Consider the following 23521-nt stretch of genomic DNA (forward strand, 5'->3'; position numbering starts at 1 on the left):
ATTTGTGTAATTGGTACGTCTTTGATTGTTTATTATCATGTTAATTATGTTTTCGCATGCTTGTATATGTTTTAATGCTTTAATCATATCTCGTATATTGTTTACGTGTTTATTATGGGTGTCATGAGCGCAATTAGGGTTTACGAATAAACCCTAGTTGCGGCATGATAGGCGGCCAAGGGTTCTCTCCAAAGTTATAGCTAAAGCTAGTATAACATTGATGACGATTCAAGTGTTATAGATGAAGTTAGTACAACTTTGGGTAGTTACTCTAGTTATGGCTGGAACTACTATAACATTGAAGTACGAATTAAGGTTATAGCTGTAACTAACATACCCTGAGATTATGGCTCAAGGTTATGGTTGGAACTAGTATAACTTTGAGTTTCGTGTCAAGGTTATGGTTGAGGTAAGTATAACTTCAAGTTATATATCCTGAAGTTATAGTCAAGGTTACTATAACCTCGCATTCAGAGTTCATGTTATGGTTAGGGTTACTATAACATTGAATGGTTAATGCTAAAGTTATAGTTGAAGTTACTATAACATTGGTTGCGTATGCTTGCTTCACATGTTGTGTTGTGTTCAACGTGTTATATCCTTTTGTTGCATATGTCCTTGGTTACTCTTATTCATATGTTGGTAGGACAGTCAGTTAAACTGTTCTACTGTGTTGAGTCGTGATGTTATTCACGCATGAGTTGTACAGTCAGTTAAACTGTGCATTTGCATGAGTTGGACAGTCAGTTAAACTGTTCTTCTGAGTTGAGTCGTGATGTGGTCCATGAATGTCGTGTGCAGTCAGTTAAACTGTGCATTTTATTTGTTGGCTGGTCGAATAGATGACGGTAGTATCAGTTAAATACTATCGGAATGAATCAAGAGCTGCTCTTCGGAGGTTTATTGGTCTATGTTCGGGGTGGCAGATTAAATCGCTTAAACGTTACTCGGGTCCCGAGTGTCGTTCGGTGTCAGATTAATGCATCGAGAGGTCCGCCAGTCTTAGGCATATAGACAGTGGTGATACGCTATACATAGTACCATGGAGTATCAGTTAAATACTTCACAACCGATGGTTCGTCAGTTAAACGTTCCATCTGCTAGTTCATCAGTTAAATGTTCTAGCGGCGTTCGCTCTTTTCGCTATGCTTTATTGCTAGCTTTGTGCCTTATGTGGTGTGGATCGTGTCTACTTGGGTTTTGTAGGTGTCCATGGTCTAGTTCTTGCTTATGGTCTAAGTTCATATAGTCTCATTCGTCTAGTGTTATGAGTATCATGAGTAGTAAGTCAAAGTTTGATTTTCATGAGTATAGATGATCTCACATGTTTACTGTTTATGCATTTCAATTGTTATTAATTGTTGGTTATATTCAATTGTTGTAAACATGACTAGGAGAGCATCTAGTTACTCCCGACTGATTGTCGACCCCCTTCTCAGGTTGATCAGGTTGAACGCTTGTTGATGCTTGCTTGGGGAATGTGCGAAGCGAGCTTAATAATAAATTAGGAGTTTGCCTTATGTTTTAAGAACCTTCGAATAATGTATTAGTTGTTTTGGATTTAATAGCGAACCGGATTGGTCAGGTGTTTCCGCCACCTTGACCCTTTTGTCAATATCGTACTCTGATATTTAATTTATATAAGGTTTTTCCTTTGTTTTATAATCCGGGTGGTTACAGTTGGGATAACCTTGAGTTACTCCCCACTGACTGTGGCGTTCATGTTTACATGAATGACATGTATTATTTGGTGCATTTGTGGGGTGAAGACATGTGTGAGCCAGTAAGATTAATTAGTAATTGACATGTCTAATATGAGTAATTGGTGACTAATAATAAGGGGTTTCATGCTGTATTGTAGTATAGAATACATTGTGATAGTGTTGTATGATTTGTTTAGGATGAGACGGTTTTATGAGACGGAATCAAGCCAGATTCGAGTAGCTTGTGAAGAATGCGAAAAAGTGGGTTTATCCTACTCGGTTTCATTATTTAGTGTACATATTTGTATGTCTTTCATCATCAATGCATGTGTGAGTTGATTTGTACATCATGTTGGTATTTGAGGAATAGTTATCCATAACATGTTGGGATTGAGTTCTTGATGAGTCATATATTTGGTGTTGTACTCCATTTTCCATGTGTGGTTATTGTTGTATTGTATGGGAGGTCATTGGTGGTGATACTTGATTGTTGAAGAGACGTAAGACGGTTGGGAGTCTGTCTTACGCTCGGGTCGCCTCTTGGAGCTTCCCATTTCAAGAGGGATGTGCACATTAATGGCTTGATATAGGAAAGACTCGTGTGGGTGAGATTCAATGTCTGTCAGGGGATCCGGGTGGCTTTCGGACCCGGTACGTCTGGGCGTGTCCCAGTACCTTATGGTGAGAGGTGGTGTCGTGGGCGTGTCCCTGACATCGATGGTTATGGGTATGTCTGGGCATGTCCCGGTACCGACATGGTATTTGTTACCTCATTTACATTTTGGCATATTGCATATCTATTTATTATGTTGTGTCTCACATTAAATTATTGAAACTGACCTGTTGTGTGTCTGTGTAATTGTCACCTATTTTCCGGGTGATCTATGTCGATCCATATGATATTTCTGATCATATGAGGAGCAGGTTGAGTTGGTGTCACGTGGGAGACATGACGAACCTTGAACTTGCAATCGAGTGTCACCTCATTAGAATATTATAGTAGTCATGAGTTGTATCATTTATTTCATTTATTCATTTATGGTTATGTAATCCACTAAATATTTTATTTATATGAATTGTTTCTTAATTGCAACTCCAATTTCACCGCCTCGGAAAATCGAGATGGTAACATCTTCCAAATACCTTGGTTGGGTAAGAAGGGGGTGTTACAGATCATTGCTCAGTAATTGTTCATCTTATGGCATGATCCCTTACTTTTACAAGATGAATTACAACGTCTTATTCGAATTTGATTGGTTTTTAGGTTTTGATTAATATTAATTAATTTGGGGAAGTTATAGATTCATGAAGAAGAGCATGTAAAAATTAAATTGGGATTTTTGGATTTTATTTTTTTGACCCAATAGAATAATTCATTATTAGAACGACATACGACACTTACAAAGAATATGTATAATCGAAAACAAATTTAATGGAAACCAAAGAAAAATAATTTTCTTATAAACTAGGGATCTCAAAACAGCATCTGACAATTCGGCTCGTCGTATTATCGTTATCTTCATGTAGCTTTGTGGGGATCCTTCCTTTGATTTATGAGATAAAATTTACCTCTGACTGGTCCAAAAATCGTTGACATATCACTTGTACAGTTGTACCATTTGAAAGAACACGCTACGAACCATCAACGAAATACTCTTAACTTTTTTACTGATGAGACTAAACCCACGAATAAATGGAAAAACCCCGAAATAAGGGACAGAAAAACGATTCTCACCGAAAGGGAGACTTTTATTGAATAAAAAATAGATCTGCATACTATTGATTGAAATATGAAATAATTTTGGGGCTTGCCATCGATTGATAATCAATGGAAGCCCCGCGTATTTTATTTTTATTTCGGGTAAGTTACAATTTACTTAGGATTTTGGGTTTTACAACAAAAAAGATGGGCCCCACTATCTTATGATGACCTGAACCCTTACTTGTTCTAACATGTCAAAATTAAGCCAAGTTCAATGAAAGATAAATGTAGGCGTAATTTAGATTTTTCTCACTTAAACGTTTGTATGGATTAATATGAAAATGCGAGGCATAGTTTCCTCAAAAAAAAAAATGTGAGGCATCGTTTAAGATGAGCAAAATTGAAATGAGTTGAATTTAGTGGAGCTGAACTGAATGAAGCTGAACTGGGCTGTACTGAATAGAGCTGGGCCTCTGCTGAACTGAAGTGAGCTGAAAAAAACCAGAAAGAACATGGCCTAACTGTATCAATGTGGTTATCATAAAATACTCACATATGTCCATCTGAAGCCAAATATGACAAAAAATGACCGTAAAATAAGAATTTTCGTTTATTTTCAATCTACAAATTTCGAATTTTTTTTAATGGAAAGTGACAAGGGGCGGTCATGGTTAACCGAACCGAAAAAACCGAAACCGCCAATTTTTTTAAGTCCAATGAACCGAAATAGAAGAATGGTAACCGATTCAATTGACAAAAAAGCGGTTCAGTTTCGGTTCACACTTTTAGAACCGCGGTTCACCGCACCGAACCGAACCGATTAGTGAAAGTAGCTAATAACCTGCCAAGTATTTAAGCAAAAAAAATCCTAAATTTTCCTAATCTAATTCACAACGCAGTCACAAACTCACTACTCTCAACAAGTCACCCTAAAATCTCTCATTTCTCTTCTTATCCTCTGAAATCCTCGTCCTCATCCTCTCAAATCTTCACTCTCATCATCATTATTGTCTTCCGTCGTCGCCTCACTGTTTTTCATACATCAGCGGCTCCGATCTACTGCCATTGACGGTAGTTGAAGCTATGACGATCGATTAGTTTTTGGTTAATTTCGTTGTTTTTGGATTTTTTTTCATTTTTCACTCCCTCTTGAAGCAAGACTTTACCTTTTCGTTTATTACTACAATCTCCACTTGCTTTTGAATAAACAAATGAACAAGGTTGATATTATTGAAAAGCAAAGGCATTAAATTCAATCCACCAACGATTTCCTGTTTCATTAGCAAGTCCTTTGTTTTTTGGTTGAATTTTCAATTTTAATAGAAAAAACAAGATTTATGGTTGTTTTGTAATATTTGAGACAAACTGTTATGTGCATTTGGGCTGAGTTGGGCAGATTTTCTTTTGGTTGGAAAGGCAACAGATTTAGGTAGGACTGTTACCGACTTGCAGGTTTTCTTTCGGTTCAGCCGGTTAACCGATAAACCGAACCGGTTGAACCGGTTCACTGTACCGAAAATAACCGCTTTAAACGGTTCGGTTAAGGTTTGTTTTTTGGCGAACCGTTTTAGCGGTTAACCGGTTTTAAAAAACCGGTTCGGTGAACACCCCTAGAAAGTGTATAAAGAAAGTGTAGAATGAAGTGTATATTCCTTTTGGCGCTCGTCCTTATTTGAACACTCGTCACTCTCCCTACTTCCATACTCTCACATTCCCCTCTTTCAAACCCTAACAAAATTCGATCAATTTCAAAACGTAAATCAATCAAATCATGAAGATGAAATCGCCATTGAAGCAGCTCAAGCTTTCTGTTCCTGCTCAACAATCTCCAATCACCAGTTTCCTGTAAGCTCCTATCTCCTTTTTATTCAAACCCTAATTTCATGTTTTAAGCAAAAGTGTGTTACTCAATCGATGCTCTCTGTTTGAGTTTTAATTTAGGACTGCAAGCGGAACTTTTCAAGACGGTGATTTGATGCTTAATCATAAAGGATCGCGGCTTGTGTCTCAAGATAATGATTCTTCTGTAAGTGTTGCCTCATTCAATTTCAATTATATTTGTAGTTACTTATTTAATCAGTTAACAAGTTAATTTTTTGAGTTCTGAACCAAATTGTTTTCTGCTGTGTATAGCAATTATGTGATAGAGTAAGAGAAACCCAAGTAGGAGTAAGCTGTTACTTCAATTTTAATTATCATTTTGCTAGCATTGCCGTGTATCTTGATTCTTATCGGCTTATTTTTATCCGAGCGGTAAGGACATACCAGAGCTTTTCTGTCAAAAGAATTAGAAAGGTCACTGATTTGTGATAGTTTTGATGGGACAAATGTTACAAGTTTGCTGCTAGTTAGATAAGTGAATAAGTTCAATTCGAGCATGGATAATGGAAGTGTGTTTATTCGTGTTTGACCAAGTTAGGAATTGTGTGTATTAGTGACTATAAATAGAAAAGCTTTGTGGTATTTTCATGACATTTTTCTTAGCTGCCTTGGAGGATTTTTGACGAGTATCACGTTTTTAAATATCTAAAATTCAATTTAACGTATTATGTGTCAATGTGATTTGCCTTTATTACTTGTACAACTTATTCATGACCGGAAACTGTTATGCCGATTTTTGGCTGTGTAAGTCAGCAACTTTAGTTAGCTAGTGTTTATGTAGTTCAATATTAATATTGTAGGCAATTGTTTGAATGTTCCCCTTCATAATTTCTGAATAAGCTTTGTTCAACTTCTTTTAAAGCATTCAGATTCTAGGGAACTTGACTTTCAAGTTTCATTGGAAGACCTGGAGACAGTCAAGGTCATTGGCAAAGGAAGTGGTGGAGTAGTGCAACTTGTTCGTCATAAGTGGGTCGGAAAGTTGTTTGCTTTAAAGGTAATTGTGTTTGTAGCTATAAGTATTATGAGTTGAAAATAAACGTTGCTGCAACGAATGAGGTTAATCTAGTTGCCTTACAAATGTGTGAGTTGAGATTCTTTGTAGTTATTTTCAGTGTGTCATTCATAGGATATTTTTTGTTCATCTTTACTGTGTTTGTTAGTAAGAATTAACAATTTGTCATTTTTGTAACCCTTCTAGTTTTTTGCATAACAAATTACTACTGATAGCCATGGCTCAATTCAGTGTTGCAAACTTCAAAACTCGAGAAAAATTGTGTAGCTTCTGTCGCATTTTATCTTTGAACATGATTTAGGCCATTTGGATCTCTAAGGGACTGGTTTGACATGTTGTAGGTTATCCAAATGAACATACAAGAGGAGGTCCGTAAACAAATTGTACAGGAGTTGAAAATCAACCAATCATCTCAATGTCCTCATGTTGTTATATGCTACCATTCATTTTATCATAATGGTGCGTTTTCCCTTGTTCTGGAGTACATGGATCGCGGATCTCTTGTAGATGTAATTAAACAAGTCAAGACTATCCTTGAACCTTACCTTGCAGTTCTATGCAAGCAGGTACAATTAAGCGTCCTTCATTTTGACACATCAATCCAAGACCTTTTGCTTTCCTGTTTCTTGGTGAAGTTCTCACTTTGTTTCCTATGCATAGGTGTTGCAAGGCCTTGTATATCTGCATAACGAGAGGCATGTCATACACAGAGACCTAAAGCCTTCAAATCTCTTGGTAAACCACAAAGGTGAGGTGAAGATTACCGATTTCGGAGTTAGTGCCATGTTAGCTAGCTCTATGGGCCAACGTGATACATTTGTCGGAACCTATAATTACATGTCGGTAAGTTAGCAGTAATTTCTTTTCATGGGTTTAAGCAATTTCTTGATAGACGTTCTATTATAAATGCTTGTAACAGCTTTATTGCCATGTGTTTCAACTTTACAACATGAATTGACGGCTGTTGTTGTCATTTCAGCCAGAGAGAATTAGCGGTAGTTCATATGATTATAGCTGTGATATATGGAGCTTGGGTATGGTGATGTTAGAGTGTGCAATTGGACGGTTTCCTTATCTGCATTCCGAAGATCAACAAAGTGGGCCAAGCTATTTTGAGCTTTTGGCGGCAATTGTGGAAAGTCCTGCTCCTACTGCCCCGTCAGATCAGTTTTCTCCTGAGTTCTGTTCCTTTATATCTGCTTGGTAAGAACCTTTAACTATCAACTACTTTCTGGGCAGACAAACTCCATGCAACTGATGAACTCATATGTTATGCATTTGTAATATAGAATTAACGGCCAGGTTCCTCAGAGCCAAGAATAAAACAGCCCAATGTGTGTGCTAGGGTGGGTTGGGCCAATGTTACGGGTCTAGGTTTTTGTAAGAAATCTGTATTCTCATTATAAACAAGAGGAAACAAATTCTTTCAAAGAAGACCCCTACAACCCATTAAATCTATCTTACTAAAATCTCAATTATCTCTTCATTTACACAATTACACCCCCTTTAAACCAAGTATAATCTAATGCATACATTGAATTTAACCAGAAAGATTACTTGGTCCAGCGTACGCGTTTTGTTTATTAAAGTTCTAGCCTTCCTCTCTTTCCATATCATATAAACTACAGCAGAAATTGAGCAGGACGCTCTCCATCCCTTCCCCTTGTATCTGGATGATTTGTAGTGATACTTCAAACCAAGAGATCGTTATTTAATTTATGGCTAAATATTAAATGTTCTGCAGCAGACCACTAGGAAAAAAAAAGGCTTAGAGAATAGAGGGCAGATCAGTTTCCATAGTTCACACCTGCTTACAACACAAACCCCCCTTCTGCACAGATTGCCTAGCCTATGGTAGGCAGGGTACTATGAACATCTAAAGTAACAATGATAGCATGCCTTGGCATCACAACAACATCCACTATTAATTTTGCCCATTTAAGGGTTGGACAGTCACGATGGAACACCTTATAAACAAATTTTAGACTAAGCTTTCCTGAAAAGATTTAGATTGTGAGCAAGAAAGTAGATAATAAAGAATATGTTTATTCCCTTGACATTTTTGTTACAAGTTGAGCTGCTTTCTTTTAGTCTTGAGTCATTCTGGGCAAATTTTGAGTTGTTTGAGATCCTCTTTAAATCGGTGGTTGCCAATTATTCTGTCAAGATATGTAGCATGAGAGAACAACTGTGTAACAGTTTTTTTTTTTAAACAGTTGCGAAATATTTAAATATGGGCCTCTGATAATCAACATACCAACGATAGCTCTGTCAAAACATGCATCTGTTCGTTTCAATTATGTCTCTACTGTTGGATCTTTTCAGGACACAGAGAGGGCTAGGGCCCCCTATTATTTTTATCTTAATATACTTCGTAGTACATAACCCCTGGGTTTCAATTGTTGAGTGTTGAATATAAAACATGAGGTCAAGGGTTCATATCTTGACCTCCTATGTTATGCTCTAAGACCCCTCACTGCTTGCTGAATGCTGTTACCTGTTATGTGTCATGCCTAAAATTCGCAAAAGACAGCGCAGATTGAAGTTACTTGTTTTAGCTTAACATGTGGTATCTTCTCCAGCATACAGAAGAATCCGAGTGAGAGATGTACATCATCAGACCTCCTGGTTTGTATATTTATTAAAAGTTGATATTGCTTTAGTTTCCGTTATAAGTTGATATCATTGTCTTTACTTAGTACTCTATTGGCTGCAGACTCATCCATTCATCAAAAAATTCGAGGACAAGGATATTGATCTGGGAATTTTGGTAGGCAGCTTAGAACCTCCGGTAAATTTTTCAAGATAGTTTCCTTTCGGTCCACATGTAACATTGTAAAATGTACTACCATCAGGACTTCTAATATCGCAAGGTTATTTAAAGAGCAAGTGAGAATTTTAAGTCATAGTGATCATTTTAATGTGATCATTCCGAGGACAGTGCCCGTTTCTACACTCTGAAGTTAACAGTGCTTGTTTTTCCCCTCAGTACACCTTTACAAGTGATTCATTCCCATTCCATTGGAATCAAAGAGTCGTTGCACTTTGATTCTTGATTATGATGGAATAAAGCAAAGTGGTTCACTAAACTGGTTGTGCTTTGTATTGTGAAATATCAGTTAATGCATTTTTTGACTCAATATTCGTCTCGAGTCATTTGGAAATGGCCTCTTTGTATTCCTAGCACAAGGGTAAGGCTGCTTGACCCCCCTTACCCCATAATTTGCAAAGGCCCTTGAGGTACTGTGGTAAAATGTTGTACACTACTTGTACACCTTTGAAAGTGATTTTATATTGTGCATTACACGTCGTTTGTTACGATAATGATAGCCTTGCCATTCAATGTAACCTTATACCAAAATGGTAATACTCTATCAGCCCGACGACTCGAATTAAGATCCTTTAATTTTATTTCAAAAATATATGATATTTGCCTATTTAGGTACCTATATTGCTCACAACCTTATATCCTTCTATTTTTCAAAATTGCGAGTTCTAACTTTTAACAACCGTCGACAAAGCACATACATATTATCAACTTAAAATACATTTTGGTTGAAATTTTAAAAAACAACCAAACCAAGCTTGTTATTATTTGAGCATTTAAAACATTTTGGGTCATGCATAAATGATCTAGAAGACATATACACATTTTATAGACCATGCAATCTAGTAACACTTGGACCAATTAGTAGAACAACAAAAGATGAGGAAACGCAATGTCATAAGATTAGTTAGGTAGGAGACAAGTCTCATTTTGGTTAGACATTGAAGAATTAAACACACACCACATAATTTTCAAAAGTTCTTATTTTTATGGATAAGTTTTGCTATGTGTGTGTGGGGCTTAGCTTAGTATTTGAGATTGTCAACGTGGAGGTTTACCCTATATTTATTTATAATCAATTCTTTTGACAATTAAGTTTTGCTAATAACAAATTATAATTAATTATAATTAATGTTTGGCGATTAGCCCGCAGCTTAAGTCCAAAATGTCTTCTTCAACTCTCTTTTGATGAGAGTGACAAGTTTAGGACCATAGATGCTATGCTTTATTACATTTTCTTTGGTAAAGGTCTAAAGGAGGAGTTGCCAAGACAAATACTCCCTCCGTTCAGGACAATTGTTATCCTTTAGTTTCGTCACAAAAATCAAGAAAAGAAGAGAGAACACATTATTAAATGATAAGTTGATCAAATTGAGTGTGAATGGTTAAATTGCTCATCAAATGCATTCTTAAAATAGAAATGATAACAATTGACACCCCGAAAAATGAATTAGGACAACAAATGACTGGATCGGAGGGTGTAATGTTAATGAGGCTCAGTTTAAAAAATATAGGTTCTAATATTCCGTTTATATCTAATAATTTTAGTTAGGTTCAAATTATATAATTTCAGTTAAGAAAAACTAAGACCTAAGCTTATTTTCGCAAAGTTAAGAAAAAATAAATCCAAAAGAACATGATTTTAGTGGATGAGAAATAGTTAGAGATGTAAGTGGGCACGCTAGCTGTTGGGCTGAGCACTGCCCAACAGGGGCATGACACGCCATGGGCCGTACCTGGGCCGAAGCTTGAGTAATAAGACCTTGTCTAGCCCATGCAAAACACGATCCACCTGGACACCGTACGCTAGGACACGCCCAAAATACAAATACATAGTATAAAACTTAAGTAGAGGAATTGATGCCACGCTAATATGCTATGGATCGTGAGCTGTTAGGCCCTGTTCTTTTGGACTTCAAGTCACTTAATATAAGTTCACTTCAGATCCTATAAGTTCGATTCGATTCGATTCGAGATCCTATAAGTTCGATTCGAGATTCTATAAGTTCGATTCGATTCGATCCTATAAGTTCGATTCGATTCGAGATCTTATAAGTTCGATTCGATCCTATAAGTTCGATTCGATTCGATTCGAGATCCTATAAGTTCGATTCGATCCTATACCTCACTTAATTTAAGTTCGATTCGAGATCCTATAAGTTCGATTCGGTTTAGTTCGAGATCATATAAGTTCGATTCGATTTAGTTCGAATCCTATAAGTTCGATTCGATTCGAGATCCTATAAATTCGATTCGATTCGAGATCCAATAAGTTCAGTTCAGATCCTATAAGTTAAGTTAAGTTCAGTTCAGATCCTATAAGTTAAGTTCAGTTCAGATCAGATAAGTTTCAGTCCAAAAGAACAGGGCCTTATGGGCCGCCATTTTATTTCAATGGCACGACACAAAACCCACATTAGTGTGCTCGTTCCATTTTTTCCTCAGATATGGACCGGCACGGCGGCACGGCTCACTTCCATTTCTTGAGGGTAGCTATTTATACACGGACCAAATGTATTCGGCCACTGGTTTTTCATGCATTATGCCTAAGAAAACCCTTTTTTCTATGAAACTTGTCAACATGGTGGGCTAAATATAAGGGCAAGCTTGTAAACATATCCGTGGCCCCGTACATTTCAGCCGGGTATTTATGCCTTTCCCTCTTGAAGTAGTAACAAAGATGTTTACCATTTGTGGTAACATCAAATTTCCAAATTAGCGTGCACTTTTGTTAAAAAAAGGTGGGATTTTCTACTAATGCTCAATTTGATCATTACCCAATACTGAAAATTGGGTAACTTGTTATCACTTTATGAGGCAAAAAACTATGGAAAGTAAATCCCAAAAGAAAAATAAAAGATTTTAAAAAAAAAGGATGAGTCAGCTGCTGAGTGGCTCCATAATTTGACCTTATCCATTTTCTTGTAACATGGGAAATACCACACAAATTTCGAACCATATGTACTTGATAAGTGATAAAGACATGGCTAAAGATAAAAACAATTTAAAATTAACAATTAATTAAATTAATTAATTAAAAAAAAAGGACACCACCTGAGCATTATCAAAAAGAAACATGGCATTACCCCTCAATTTATGACATGATGTTTATACCTATCCATTTAATATTATTTATTTTTTCATGTTATATCTATCAATATGTGACCTACTATATATACACACACAGCATGTAGAATGTTTGTTCAAAAATACTTCCAAGTAGTAATAACAATTATCAGAAAAATTACATAAAAATGAGTTGTTGGAATATTGCACAAATGAGTGACTTTAAATCATTTGATTCTTCTTCATCCAAGGAAGATTCAAATTCATCTAGTAGTAGCTTATCATCATCAGATTTCATGGAAGATGCTTCTTCTTCTTGTTCTTCATCTTCTAATGGCCCTTTGTTTCACTTAGCTTGTCTCATCTTATGGATCAACTCCCCATCAAGTAAGTACTTTACTTTCTTATTACTATGTCTTTAAGAATCGTGAAAGTGGCAGATAAAATCTTAAGTTTAACTAATGGTGAAATTAAGTGGCGGTTAAAGAATATTAAGTGTAGTTCTTTCTTTGATGATTTGGAAGCATTTTTTGAAGAACTAGACGAGATGCTAAGTTTGACGTCTAATTCATCCTCAAGGACATCGTCCTCTTCAGAATCAGACATGCTCCAAATAGCAGTCATTACCTTGTTTTTGTAATCATGTTTTGCAAAGTCACGTTTTTCCTTAGATTTGATATCGTTCCACTTTGGGCATTCTTTGATTTGATGACCTTTGTCACCACATTTAAAGCAACCAACAGTGGAGTTAGATCTTCTCTTAGGAAAACGGCGTTTACTAGAGTTGTTGCTATACCTTTGAGAATTTCGACCATTGATCATGCCAACAATGTTTTTAGTGAACATTGCAAACTCATCATCTTCATCCTCCTCATCACTTGAGAGAGCATTAAGAGCGAGTCCTTTCCCTTTAGAGCTTTCACTAGAACGCTTCATGAGAGTTAACTCATGAACCATAAGTGAGCCCATAAGTTCATCAAGGGTGAGCAATGAAAGGTCCTTAGCTTCCTCAATAGCTGTAACCTTCGGTTGCCACTTTTCAGTTAGGCTACGAAGGATTTTACGGACTAAATCCTCGGATTGAAAACTCCTACCTAAACTCTTAAGGTCATTGACAATACTAGAAAAACGTGAAGACAAACTATTAATTGACTCATCTCGTTCCATATTGAACATCTCATATTGTTGCATGAGAAGATCAATACGGTATTTCTTGACTTGTGACGTTCCCTCATAGGCAAGGTTTAGGGTGTCCCAAATCTCTTTGGCCGAGGCACATCCAGATATACGATTAATCTCTTGGTCACCGATCCCATATTGAAGAATGGACATGGCCTTAGAGTTTTTCTCGATTTTCTTATAGTCGGCCTCAACATACTTATCCTCACTTTTCAAGGAGCTAGTGCCATCAGCATTAGTCACTTCGATTTTGAGGGGACCCTTTTGAATGATTAACCAACATTCATAGTCCGCACTTTTGACATAGTGCTCCATGCGATGTTTCCACCAGGCATAGTTTTCTCCCTTGAAAATGGGATACTTAGTGTGTTTTGAATCGTCCATACTATAGGATCAACTCTTTGGATTTAACCAATATCAAGAGCACGAGACTCTGATACCAATTGAAGAGTTAAGAACGATTAACACCTAAGAGGGGGAGGGGGTGAATTAGGTGTACCTTTTTAAAAATTTTATTCTTAACTTAGTTAATTAACTACTTTAAGCTAAGAATAAAGAAGTACAAGACTTGAGAAACTTAATTGAATGTAAGTTCACAAGAAGGTACAGCAGTTCTATGTCACGGTATAGGTGACTGTGACACAGAACTTGATTAGGTACATGCGAGAAATAGCAAAGTGGAAGAACGAAAAAGTAAATGAACAAACAAACGACATTTTAAAAATTGGTTCAGCCTCTACTCCGAGGCCTACGTCCAACCGTTATTTTATTGCTTGTTTAGAAATTTACTCAAACTTACTAAACCCCTTACAATGAAAATAACTCGCCAACCTACTCCGGTTGCACTCAAACTTAAAGCTACTCCGCTTCAAGAGTTTATGGGTTCTATCTCAAGGTGTTACAGAATCTTGAATCTCAAGAGTTCACTTAAATGAACATGGAGATTACAATGAAGATCTAACACGAGAATCATGGAACAAACTCATCATGTCACAAAGACAAATGAACCGATACTTGGAGGTTTTACTGACTTTTTTTCGAAAACAATTTTGAAGACTTAAAATCAGAAAAACGTTTTGCAAACACTTGAAGAACAAAGCTTTAAATGCACAAATGATTTGCAAGGTTTTTACAATAAATGCTTTGGAAGTCTTAAGAAATAAATGTGACTAAGACACTCTATTTATAGTGGACTTAGTCTTAGGTAAGTACACTTTGAAAAATTAAATCCAATATTAAAATGATAGCTTTGAGTGATGGTAAGTGTTAGACTTATAGGCTTGGGGCTTAAGAAATCAGAAAACTTAAGCTTCTACACTCAACATGTGACAATTTACCAAAATGGCAAAAAACTTTTCTTACTTTAGAAGTTTGACAAGTCTTTTTTGCCATTTTAGTAAAAGGTGTTTGCACAAATCTAGAGGCTTAGACAAGTGGGCTTGTGACTCCAAAATTTCAGATTATTTTCAAGCTTTTGAAAATTCAAATGTTTAAGGTTTAAAGTTTGCAAAGTTTTGACACTTAAAAACATTTGGTCGAAAATTCCTCCTCCGTATGATAGTATCGAAACCACAAGATCAGATCGTGCAGTTGCATGGTTTTGCCATTACTTGACTTAAATGAGAATGTTACACTTACTCTTACATATATCGACTAAGGCTTTGGAAAGTATCATTGTCTTGACTTCCTTGATTAGCTTGATCATCTTGAATCATTGTTGAAAGTCCATTTGATTGCTTCATTCACTAATTATTTCAACTAAGAGCAAACAATCAAATAACAAAGGGACTTGGCATCATCAATTCAATGTGTGCTAACACCCTTTAATCAAACCACGGAAAATAATTACCGTAAGACCGGATACTCGGTCAAGTATAGGGAATACTCGGCCGAGTATCCCTTACTCGGTCGAGTATTACCATACTCGGCCATAGCCTGACCAGAAACACACGACGCATTACTCGGCCGAGTAAGCCCTATTCGGCCGAGTAACAAGACATAGAAAAACGTAGTATTATAGTCTTCCCTCCTTAAAAATAACTTCATCCCCGAAGTTCATACCATACTCAAAACAAAACCAACAAACACAACACAACAGCTCAACAACAACAACAACAACAACAACAACAACAACAACAACAACTCCCACTATACATGACAAAACACCCAACTCAAACTCGAAAGATGACAAAAAACATAGCTTTGTTAACCCCACTAAACCCAAAAATAATAAAAACAAGTACGCGACCATCTCATACCCCCACCCCCCCCCCCCCCCCAAAAAAAAAGACAACGGTTACGTCCCCGTAACCAAACATACCTGATCGAAAAGATAAGTAAAACGCTCTCTCATCGACTCCTTTGGTTCCCATGTGGCCTCTTCCACATTGTGATTAGTCTAAAGTACCTTTAGTAAGATGGTCTCACCATTCCTTGTCTTGCGCACTTTTCGGTCTAAGATCTCTTTGGGAACCTCCGCATAAGTTAGAGACTCATTTAGCTCTATGTTCTCAACCTCAAGCACATGTGATGGATCACTCACATACTTCCGGAGTTATGAAACATGAAACACGTTGTGAACTCGATCCAACGATGGTGGTAAAGCTAGCCAGTTGGCTACTTCACCTATGCGATCTAAGATCTCATACGGGCCGATAAACTTCTGGTTCAACTTCCCTTTCTTGCCAAACCTCATCACCCCTCGCATAGGTGACACTTTCAAAAGGACCTTATCACCTACTGCGAACTCAATGTCCCTGCAGTGCAAATCTGCATAACTCTTTTGGCGATCTTGAGCTGCTCTCATCTTTTGACGAATCATGCGAACCTGCTTAATCATATCCTGGACCATCCGTGGTCCTAAAACCACTGTCTCTGCACTGTCTTCCCAACAAACTGGACTCCTATACTTCCTGCCATACAAAGCCTCAAATGGTGCTATCCCAATGCTAGTGTGATAGCTGTTGTTGTATGAAAACTCAATCAAGTCCAGCCTATCCCCCCAACTTCCACCAAGCTTCATGGCACAAGCACTCAACATGACCTCCAAGGTCTTGATAGTCCTCTCAGTGTGACCATCTGTGGCAAGATGAAAAGTTGTACTCATCTTTAGGGTCGTTCCCATCAAATCCTGTAACTCTTACAAAAATCGTGATATAAACCTCGCATCTCGATCTGACACTATGTCCGTTGGCACACCATGTAACCGAACCACGTGTTTCCTATAACCCAAAGCTAGCTATATCGTGGTCCAAGTATTCTTCATCGGAATAAAGTGAGCTGACTTTGTTAAACGGTTGACGATCACCCAAAACATATTGTTACCTTGCTTAGTCCTTGGCAACCCCACGGTAAAGTCCATAGAGATCGACTCCCACTTCCACTCTGGCACCTCAAGTGACTGAATCTAACCTTGTGGTCTACGTTGCTCACCCTTTACTCTCTGGCAAGTTAGACACTTGGCCACAAACTCGGCCACATCCTTCTTCATATTAGGCCACCAAAACGTTTTATTTAGGTCCCTATAAAGCTTGTCACCTCCGGGTGAACTGAATAAGGAATGCAACGAGCCTCCGTCATGACCAACCTTTTCAAATCCGCATCACCAGGAATACACCAACTCCCATCAAAGCGAACACTACCATATGTGTGGATAGAAAACCTTGAAATCGTACCACTCTTTACCCTTGACTTCCACTCTTGAATCTTTGGATCAAGCTCTTGTTTCCTCTTTATGTCATCATACAAGTCCGGCTCGATCATCAATTCCCCGATGTCATCCCCTTTCGAATCATATGAATCCCCATCTTGGACATCTCATCCCTCAGCTTTAACAAAGACATAGCTGCACATAACAAATGTACACTCTTCCTAATCAAAGCATCTGCTACAACATTGGCCTTACCCTCATGATAGATGATCTTCATGTCATAGTTCCCAATCAACTTCATCCATCGCCTATGTCTCATGTTCAGCTCTTTCTGTGCGTAGATATACTTCATACTCTTATGATCTGAAAACACCTTAAAGGTTGTCCCATAAAGGTAGTGCCTCCAAATTTTAAGAGAAAAAATAACTACACCCAGCTCCAAATCATGAGTAGGATAGTTCTCCTTATACGACTTCAGCTGCCTCGACGCATAAGCTATAACTCTCCCATTCTGCATTAGAACACAACCTAAACCATTCTTTGAAGCATCGGTATATACTTCAAAGTTCTCACTTCCCTCAGGTAGAGCTAGAATAGAAGTTGTGGTCAAACACTCCTTTAAGGTTTGGAACACCGTCTCACAACTCTCATCCCAGCGAAATCTAGTCTCTTTCTGCATCAACGCTGTCATAGGTCTCGCAACCTTAGAAACGACTTTCACGAACCTCTTGTAGTATCCAGCTAAACCCAAGAAACTCCGAATCTCAGCAACATTCTTTGGTGATTCCCACTTAGTCACTACCTCAATCTTGCTAGGATCCACCGACACACCCTCCATAGATATCACATGGCCTAGAAAAGCCACTTTCTCTAACCAAAACGCGCATTTAGATAGCTTGTCATATAGTTGATTATCTCGCAAAGTCTGCAAAACTAACCTCAGATGATCCTCATGCTCCTCCTTAGTCTTAGAGTAGACCAAGATGTCATCATTGAAGACGAACACAAACCTGTCCAAAGCCGGGCTAAAAATACGGTTCATCAAATCCATGAAAACTGTTGGTGCATTCGTCAACCCAAAAGGCATCACTACATACTCATAGTGACCATATCGTGACCGAAAAGCTATCTTAGGAATATCCTCATCTACTATCCTCAACTGGTGATAACCCGATCTCAAGTCGATCTTAGAAAACACTAACGCGCCCCTCAGCTGGTCAAAAATATCATCAATCCTTGGCAAAGGATACCTGTTCTTCATCGTGACATGATTCAGCTCTCTATAGTTGATGCATAGCCTCATACTCCCATCTTTCTTTTTCACAAACAACACTGGTGCTCCCCACAGTGATACACTAGGCTGAATATACCCTTTGTCTAACAGGTCATTCAGTTGATTCTTCAACTCTTCCAACTCTGTAGGCTCCATACGGTACAATGCTTTAGATATAGGTCCCGTCCCCGGTTTGAGCTCAACATTGAAGTCGATATCTCTCTTAGGTGGTAAGTCCGGTATCTCATCTGGAAAAACATCACGAAACTCCCCAACCACATGTATATCTGACGCTGATGGCTCCTCCACACGCATATCCCTCACTTGGCAAAGAATCAAGGGACACTTCTTTCTCAAACATGACTTTAAAGTCATCACTGCGATAAACTTACACTTTGGTTTCACCACAAACTCCCTATATGCTACCTTGACTCCCTTAGTACCCTTTAAAGACACTCTCTTTTGTTTGTAATCCATCTTAGCATCATACTTGCCGAACCAATCCATCCCGACGATGACCTCAAACCCATCCATAAGAAACTCTAACAAGTTGACTGGTAAGTCTACCTCCCCCACCAACATGGACACATCTCAATACAGCTTAGAACAAGACACTGACTTCCCTGAAGGTATAAACACACTATCTTTTACCCCCGAATCAAACAGAACGAAATATGGTGTATTATGAACAAGAAAGGTATCGGTAACCACATGAGCATCATTCTCTGCCTCCTGCTTGCCCATCATAAAGAGCTTCCCACTACTTTTATGACCTCCACCTTGAACCGTGGTAGTCGAAGTAGTCAGCTTAGCTGCCGAGTTCTGAGTCACACTGTTGTTCAGGCGCTGATAGGATTCTCCATTGCAGCGGTTGAAGCCGCCATTGTTGTTATTCTGCCCTCCATGATTACCCTATGACCCAGATAGCCTGTTGCTAGCAAAACTTTGGCTTGGAGCCTGAGAAAAGTTCCCTTGATAAGTCCCCGGAAAGCCTCCTCCTCTAGCCTTGGTGCACTCATGCCTCTTGTGACTCACTCCGCCACAGTTGAAGCATGCCAGGTTGGAGTTATCACCGTTACTCCGACTGCCGCCTCTTCCCCAAGCTCGGGATCCCCCCGCATACCCAGACCCTCCAGAAAAAGCCCTAGACTGGCCGTGATCACTACGCTAAATAAGACCTTCAATAACGGTCAAATAATGCAATTACCGTTTTTCAATAGAAACACGGGACCGTTATTACAACGACACTTGTTAAATATATACCACAGTTGTACAAATAACACGCGGCCGTTATATAACATCAAGAACCATTATAAAATCTTTTAAGAAACCGTTATTAAATCTTACGAACGGTTCAAATCCATTGTCGTAGTTTACTATTGACAACGTCTTATCGTTCCAAAACCGTTGTTAAAGATTATATATGATAACGTCTCATTTTGTTATCTTATTTAATTGAATGTCAAAATTTAACAACGGCTTTATTGCGTGCAAAACCGTTGTTATATTCATCTGTTGACAACGGTATGTAACCGTTATATATTTTATTGATGAAATTTTGACAACGATTTTGCTTAAATAAACCGTTGTAAAAGTTTTGAACTCGACAACGGTTCTCGTTCGTTATCTTATATTTTTGGCGATTTGAATGCGAGGGAAAATATGTCAACGGTTATTTATCTAAATAAAACCGTTGTCAAATAATTGTTGGCAACATGTTGTTTTTAACCGTTATCGTTTTTATTTTTTTATTTTAGAAAATGATTTTAGCCTATTCTAGCAGCTGCTGAAATGCTATTTTTTCAGCTGCTGCTGAAAAATAGCATTCCAGCAGTTGTGCAGTGCAAAAATTCAATCTTGTATCAAAATATTACACCCCACAATTAATTAAACGCAATTTAAAAATAGTACAAACAGGATGATCAACAGCCAAAACACAACTGCTATTGAGAAAACAAAAGAAACCAATACACAATGGATCTATATATACACACTCGTACATAAAGCATGAGAAAACTATTGAGACTCCGCTAATGAAACAACATAACTGGCCCACATATTTCTCATCTGGTTGATGTCTAATGGCGAATATTCTGGGGCTTTGTTGGGTATTAGTGGAAACTACAATTCAAAATATACATAATCAAAATAGATATAATACATGGAAGTATACAGAATTGAACTCAATTTACGTCTGAAATAGTTTTTAAATCACACTAACCCGTATCGTAATGGTAGATAGTTTTCTGTTGATAACCTCCCACATGGACTGGCAAACATAAAAGGCGCATTGTTTGTCGTCTGGTGCTTTAGGAGACTATTATACAAATCACACACAAATCAGCTGAATTAGATAATCAACCTCTCGCATAAACATTAATTAAATGATACGAGTAATAATTAAGAATACACTTAAAGGGTTCTTATAAGTCCATTATATCATATAAGGCCCTAAGTCTTTATAAGAACCCTTGGATGAAGGGATTCAATGGATGAGATATGGAGAGAGGGCGCCTAAATTAAAACCGTCATTTCAAAAATAATAGTGAAATTCAAATTATTTTGTGGAATGACGGTTTTAATTGCTGTCGTTTGAAATTTGAAGAGATAGTGCACTTTGAATTTCACTATTATTTTTTTAGAGCAAAAAAAAAAAAAAAAATGCTGGTTGTATGAGAGAGGGTCCACATATCACTGTTTGTGTACTTCTTCCAGTACAATACCGCGGACAAAAGGAATAAACAAACACTAATAATTCATTTTGCATGCTTTCCCTCTTCATTCACCATTCAAAACCTCTTAACAAGCAAAACCCATAAAAATCACCATACAAACCATCCTAAATCCTGTAAAATGCATTATAAATCATCAAAAAAAAAAAGAGAAATTTCATTCCAACTGTATAACTACTTCATGTTGCCGTTAAATTTCATTCGCTTTGTTGAAAATAAATAAATTGTCATTGTTCATCAGAGAAAGACGCTCAAAATGACAGTCAGTGTTTGTGAAATGGATCATATGCAGATTGAAGTTGTCGTCGATGGTGAGTTATTTGCTTTCTTATTTGTGTCTTGGTTATTGTTGTAGCTTGATGTTCAAGAATAAAGTGCTATATGTAATTTTTGATTGATGTTCATTATTGTAGCTTGTTGTAGCTTGTTGTTATTTCATTTGTTCATTATTCTTAATGGTGTTGTACTTTCATGGTGTTCATTAGATTTGTTCTTTTATTTTGGTAGCTTGTTGTTCATGGCAAAAAATGATGGAAATTTAAAAGCTTGATAAAGAACGAATTATAACTTCAGTGGGTTTAAGTAAAACTCTTTAACTTCAATAATACAGTTTGTCTACTCATGTATTTCTTATATTTATCGTGTTATAACTCCACTGGTTTTTTGTATAACTCTTTGACAATTTCCTGCAGCTTCAGGTAACAGAGTACATAACTCCTGTAATTCTAACCCTAAATTTTGTCTAAAAAATATTACTAAACAACCAATTTTGATATAGTTATTCATGTTATAGCTTAAGTTATACATTCATTAAGTGAAGTTATAGGATGTGGAGGGTTATACATTCTCTACTTAGTTGTACATTATATGATTAGAGTTATACAGTCTGTGTCTAGAGTTGTACATTATAGGTTGTAGAGTTCTTCATTATATGCTAAGAGTTATACATTGTATGACTAGAGTTATACATTCTGAAAAATAAAGTAATACAGTCAACAACGTGTAACTCTAGGCATATAATGTATAACTCTTAGCATATAATGAAAATATATAAGCATATAATGTATAACTCTAGACACAGAGTTATACATTATATGCCTAGAGTTATACAGTCTGTGCCTAGAGTTATACATTTTATGACTAGAGTTATACATTATATGCCTAGAGTTATACAGTCTGTATCTAGAGTTATACAGACCGTGTCTAGAGTTATACATTATATGTTAAGAGTTATACATTATATGCATAGAGTTATACAGTCTGTGCCTAGAGTTATACATTGTATGACTAGAGTTATACAGACTGTGTCTAGAGCTATACATTATATGCTAAGAGTTATACATTATATGCCTAGAGTTATACAGTCTTTGTCTAGAGTTATACATTGTATGACTAGAGTTATACATTCTGAAAACTAAAGTAATATAGTCTACAATTTATAACTCTAGGCATATAATGTACAACTCTTAGCATATAATGAAAATATATAAACAAATGTATAACTCTAGACACAGAGTTATACATTATATGTCTAGAGTTATACAGTCTGTGTTTAGAGTTATACAGTATATGCCTAGAGTTATACGGTCTGCGCCCTAGAGTTATACAGTATATGCCTAGAGTTATAAAGTCTGTGCCTAGAATTATACATTCTATGCTTGGTGTTACAGGGTAAATGCTAAGTAGCTTGGAGTTATATATTTCTTAATCATTTCATGGATGTTTGATTCTATTCAGATGGTCGTAAGGAAGCGGAAACTGAATATTGTAAGCATTTGGCAGCGGAGTTTACACCTTGTGTAGGACAACAATTTTTTGAAATCGACGAGGCAGTGACATTCTATAAATTTATGCATTGGCGTCCGGGTTTGATGTTCGGAAGTATACGACGAAAAAATGGCGCGACGGTGAAATCAAGTCAAAGTTGCTGGTTTGCAACAAAGAGGGATTCACATATGTCCCAAAAGGCGAGGCAGTAATTAAAAAAAATGAGACCGGGATTAGGGAAGAAGAAATGCAATGGGCATTAACAACTGCAAAACAGAGGAAATATACAGTCAAGAGGGTAGGGTGTAAAGCACATGTCAGGCTATTTATGAAGAATGGAGTATTAGTAATTGACCGATTCCACATGGGGCATAATCACGAGCTTGTATCTAGTGAGGATCGTCAGTTTCAAAAGATGTCGCGGAACATAGAAGATTTTCACAAGTACTTGATAATGTATAACTCAAGGGTTAGTTTACTATTAATCAAACCTCCACTAATTGAATGGCAAACTTCTAAAGTTATACACCGAGATCTTAGAGTTATGTAAACCTCGAGTAATTGATTGTGAAACTTCTAAATATTTTTTAAAATTCTAGAATAATTTATAACAACCTTAGAGTTATATAGAAAGTTGTTAGAGTTATACATATTCGCAGTGAAGGTTATACTTTCAGATGTAAGATTTATAAATAATAATAAGTTGCACAATCAATCAATGGAGTTA

The 23521-nt window shown here is 37.1% G+C and overlaps 1 protein-coding gene across 3 annotated transcripts; it reads left to right on the top strand.

Annotated features, from left to right (window-relative positions):
* The first annotated feature begins 5055 nt into the window (after positions 1-5055).
* On the top strand, positions 5056-9441 carry LOC141605886 (mitogen-activated protein kinase kinase 6). 3 transcript variants are annotated; one of them, XM_074424804.1, is made up of 8 exons: positions 5056-5250; positions 5347-5431; positions 6149-6283; positions 6643-6867; positions 6962-7144; positions 7281-7504; positions 8884-8929; positions 9018-9441. In XM_074424804.1, the coding sequence occupies exons 1-8, from the start codon at positions 5177-5179 to the stop codon at positions 9108-9110; spliced, it is 1065 nt and encodes a 354-aa protein (XP_074280905.1). In that variant the 5' UTR covers positions 5056-5176; the 3' UTR covers positions 9111-9441. The 3 variants fall into 3 exon arrangements, with proteins under 3 accessions (XP_074280905.1, XP_074280906.1, XP_074280907.1); XM_074424805.1 differs by lacking the exon at positions 6149-6283 and having other exon boundaries at positions 5057-5250; XM_074424806.1 differs by lacking the exons at positions 8884-8929; positions 9018-9441 and adding an exon at positions 8831-8848 and having other exon boundaries at positions 5057-5250.
* Positions 9442-23521: the final 14080 nt, after the last annotated feature.

The sequence above is a fragment of the Silene latifolia genome, chromosome 10 (assembly GCF_048544455.1).
Source record: "Silene latifolia isolate original U9 population chromosome 10, ASM4854445v1, whole genome shotgun sequence".
In the NCBI taxonomy this organism is placed as follows: domain Eukaryota; kingdom Viridiplantae; phylum Streptophyta; class Magnoliopsida; order Caryophyllales; family Caryophyllaceae; genus Silene; species Silene latifolia.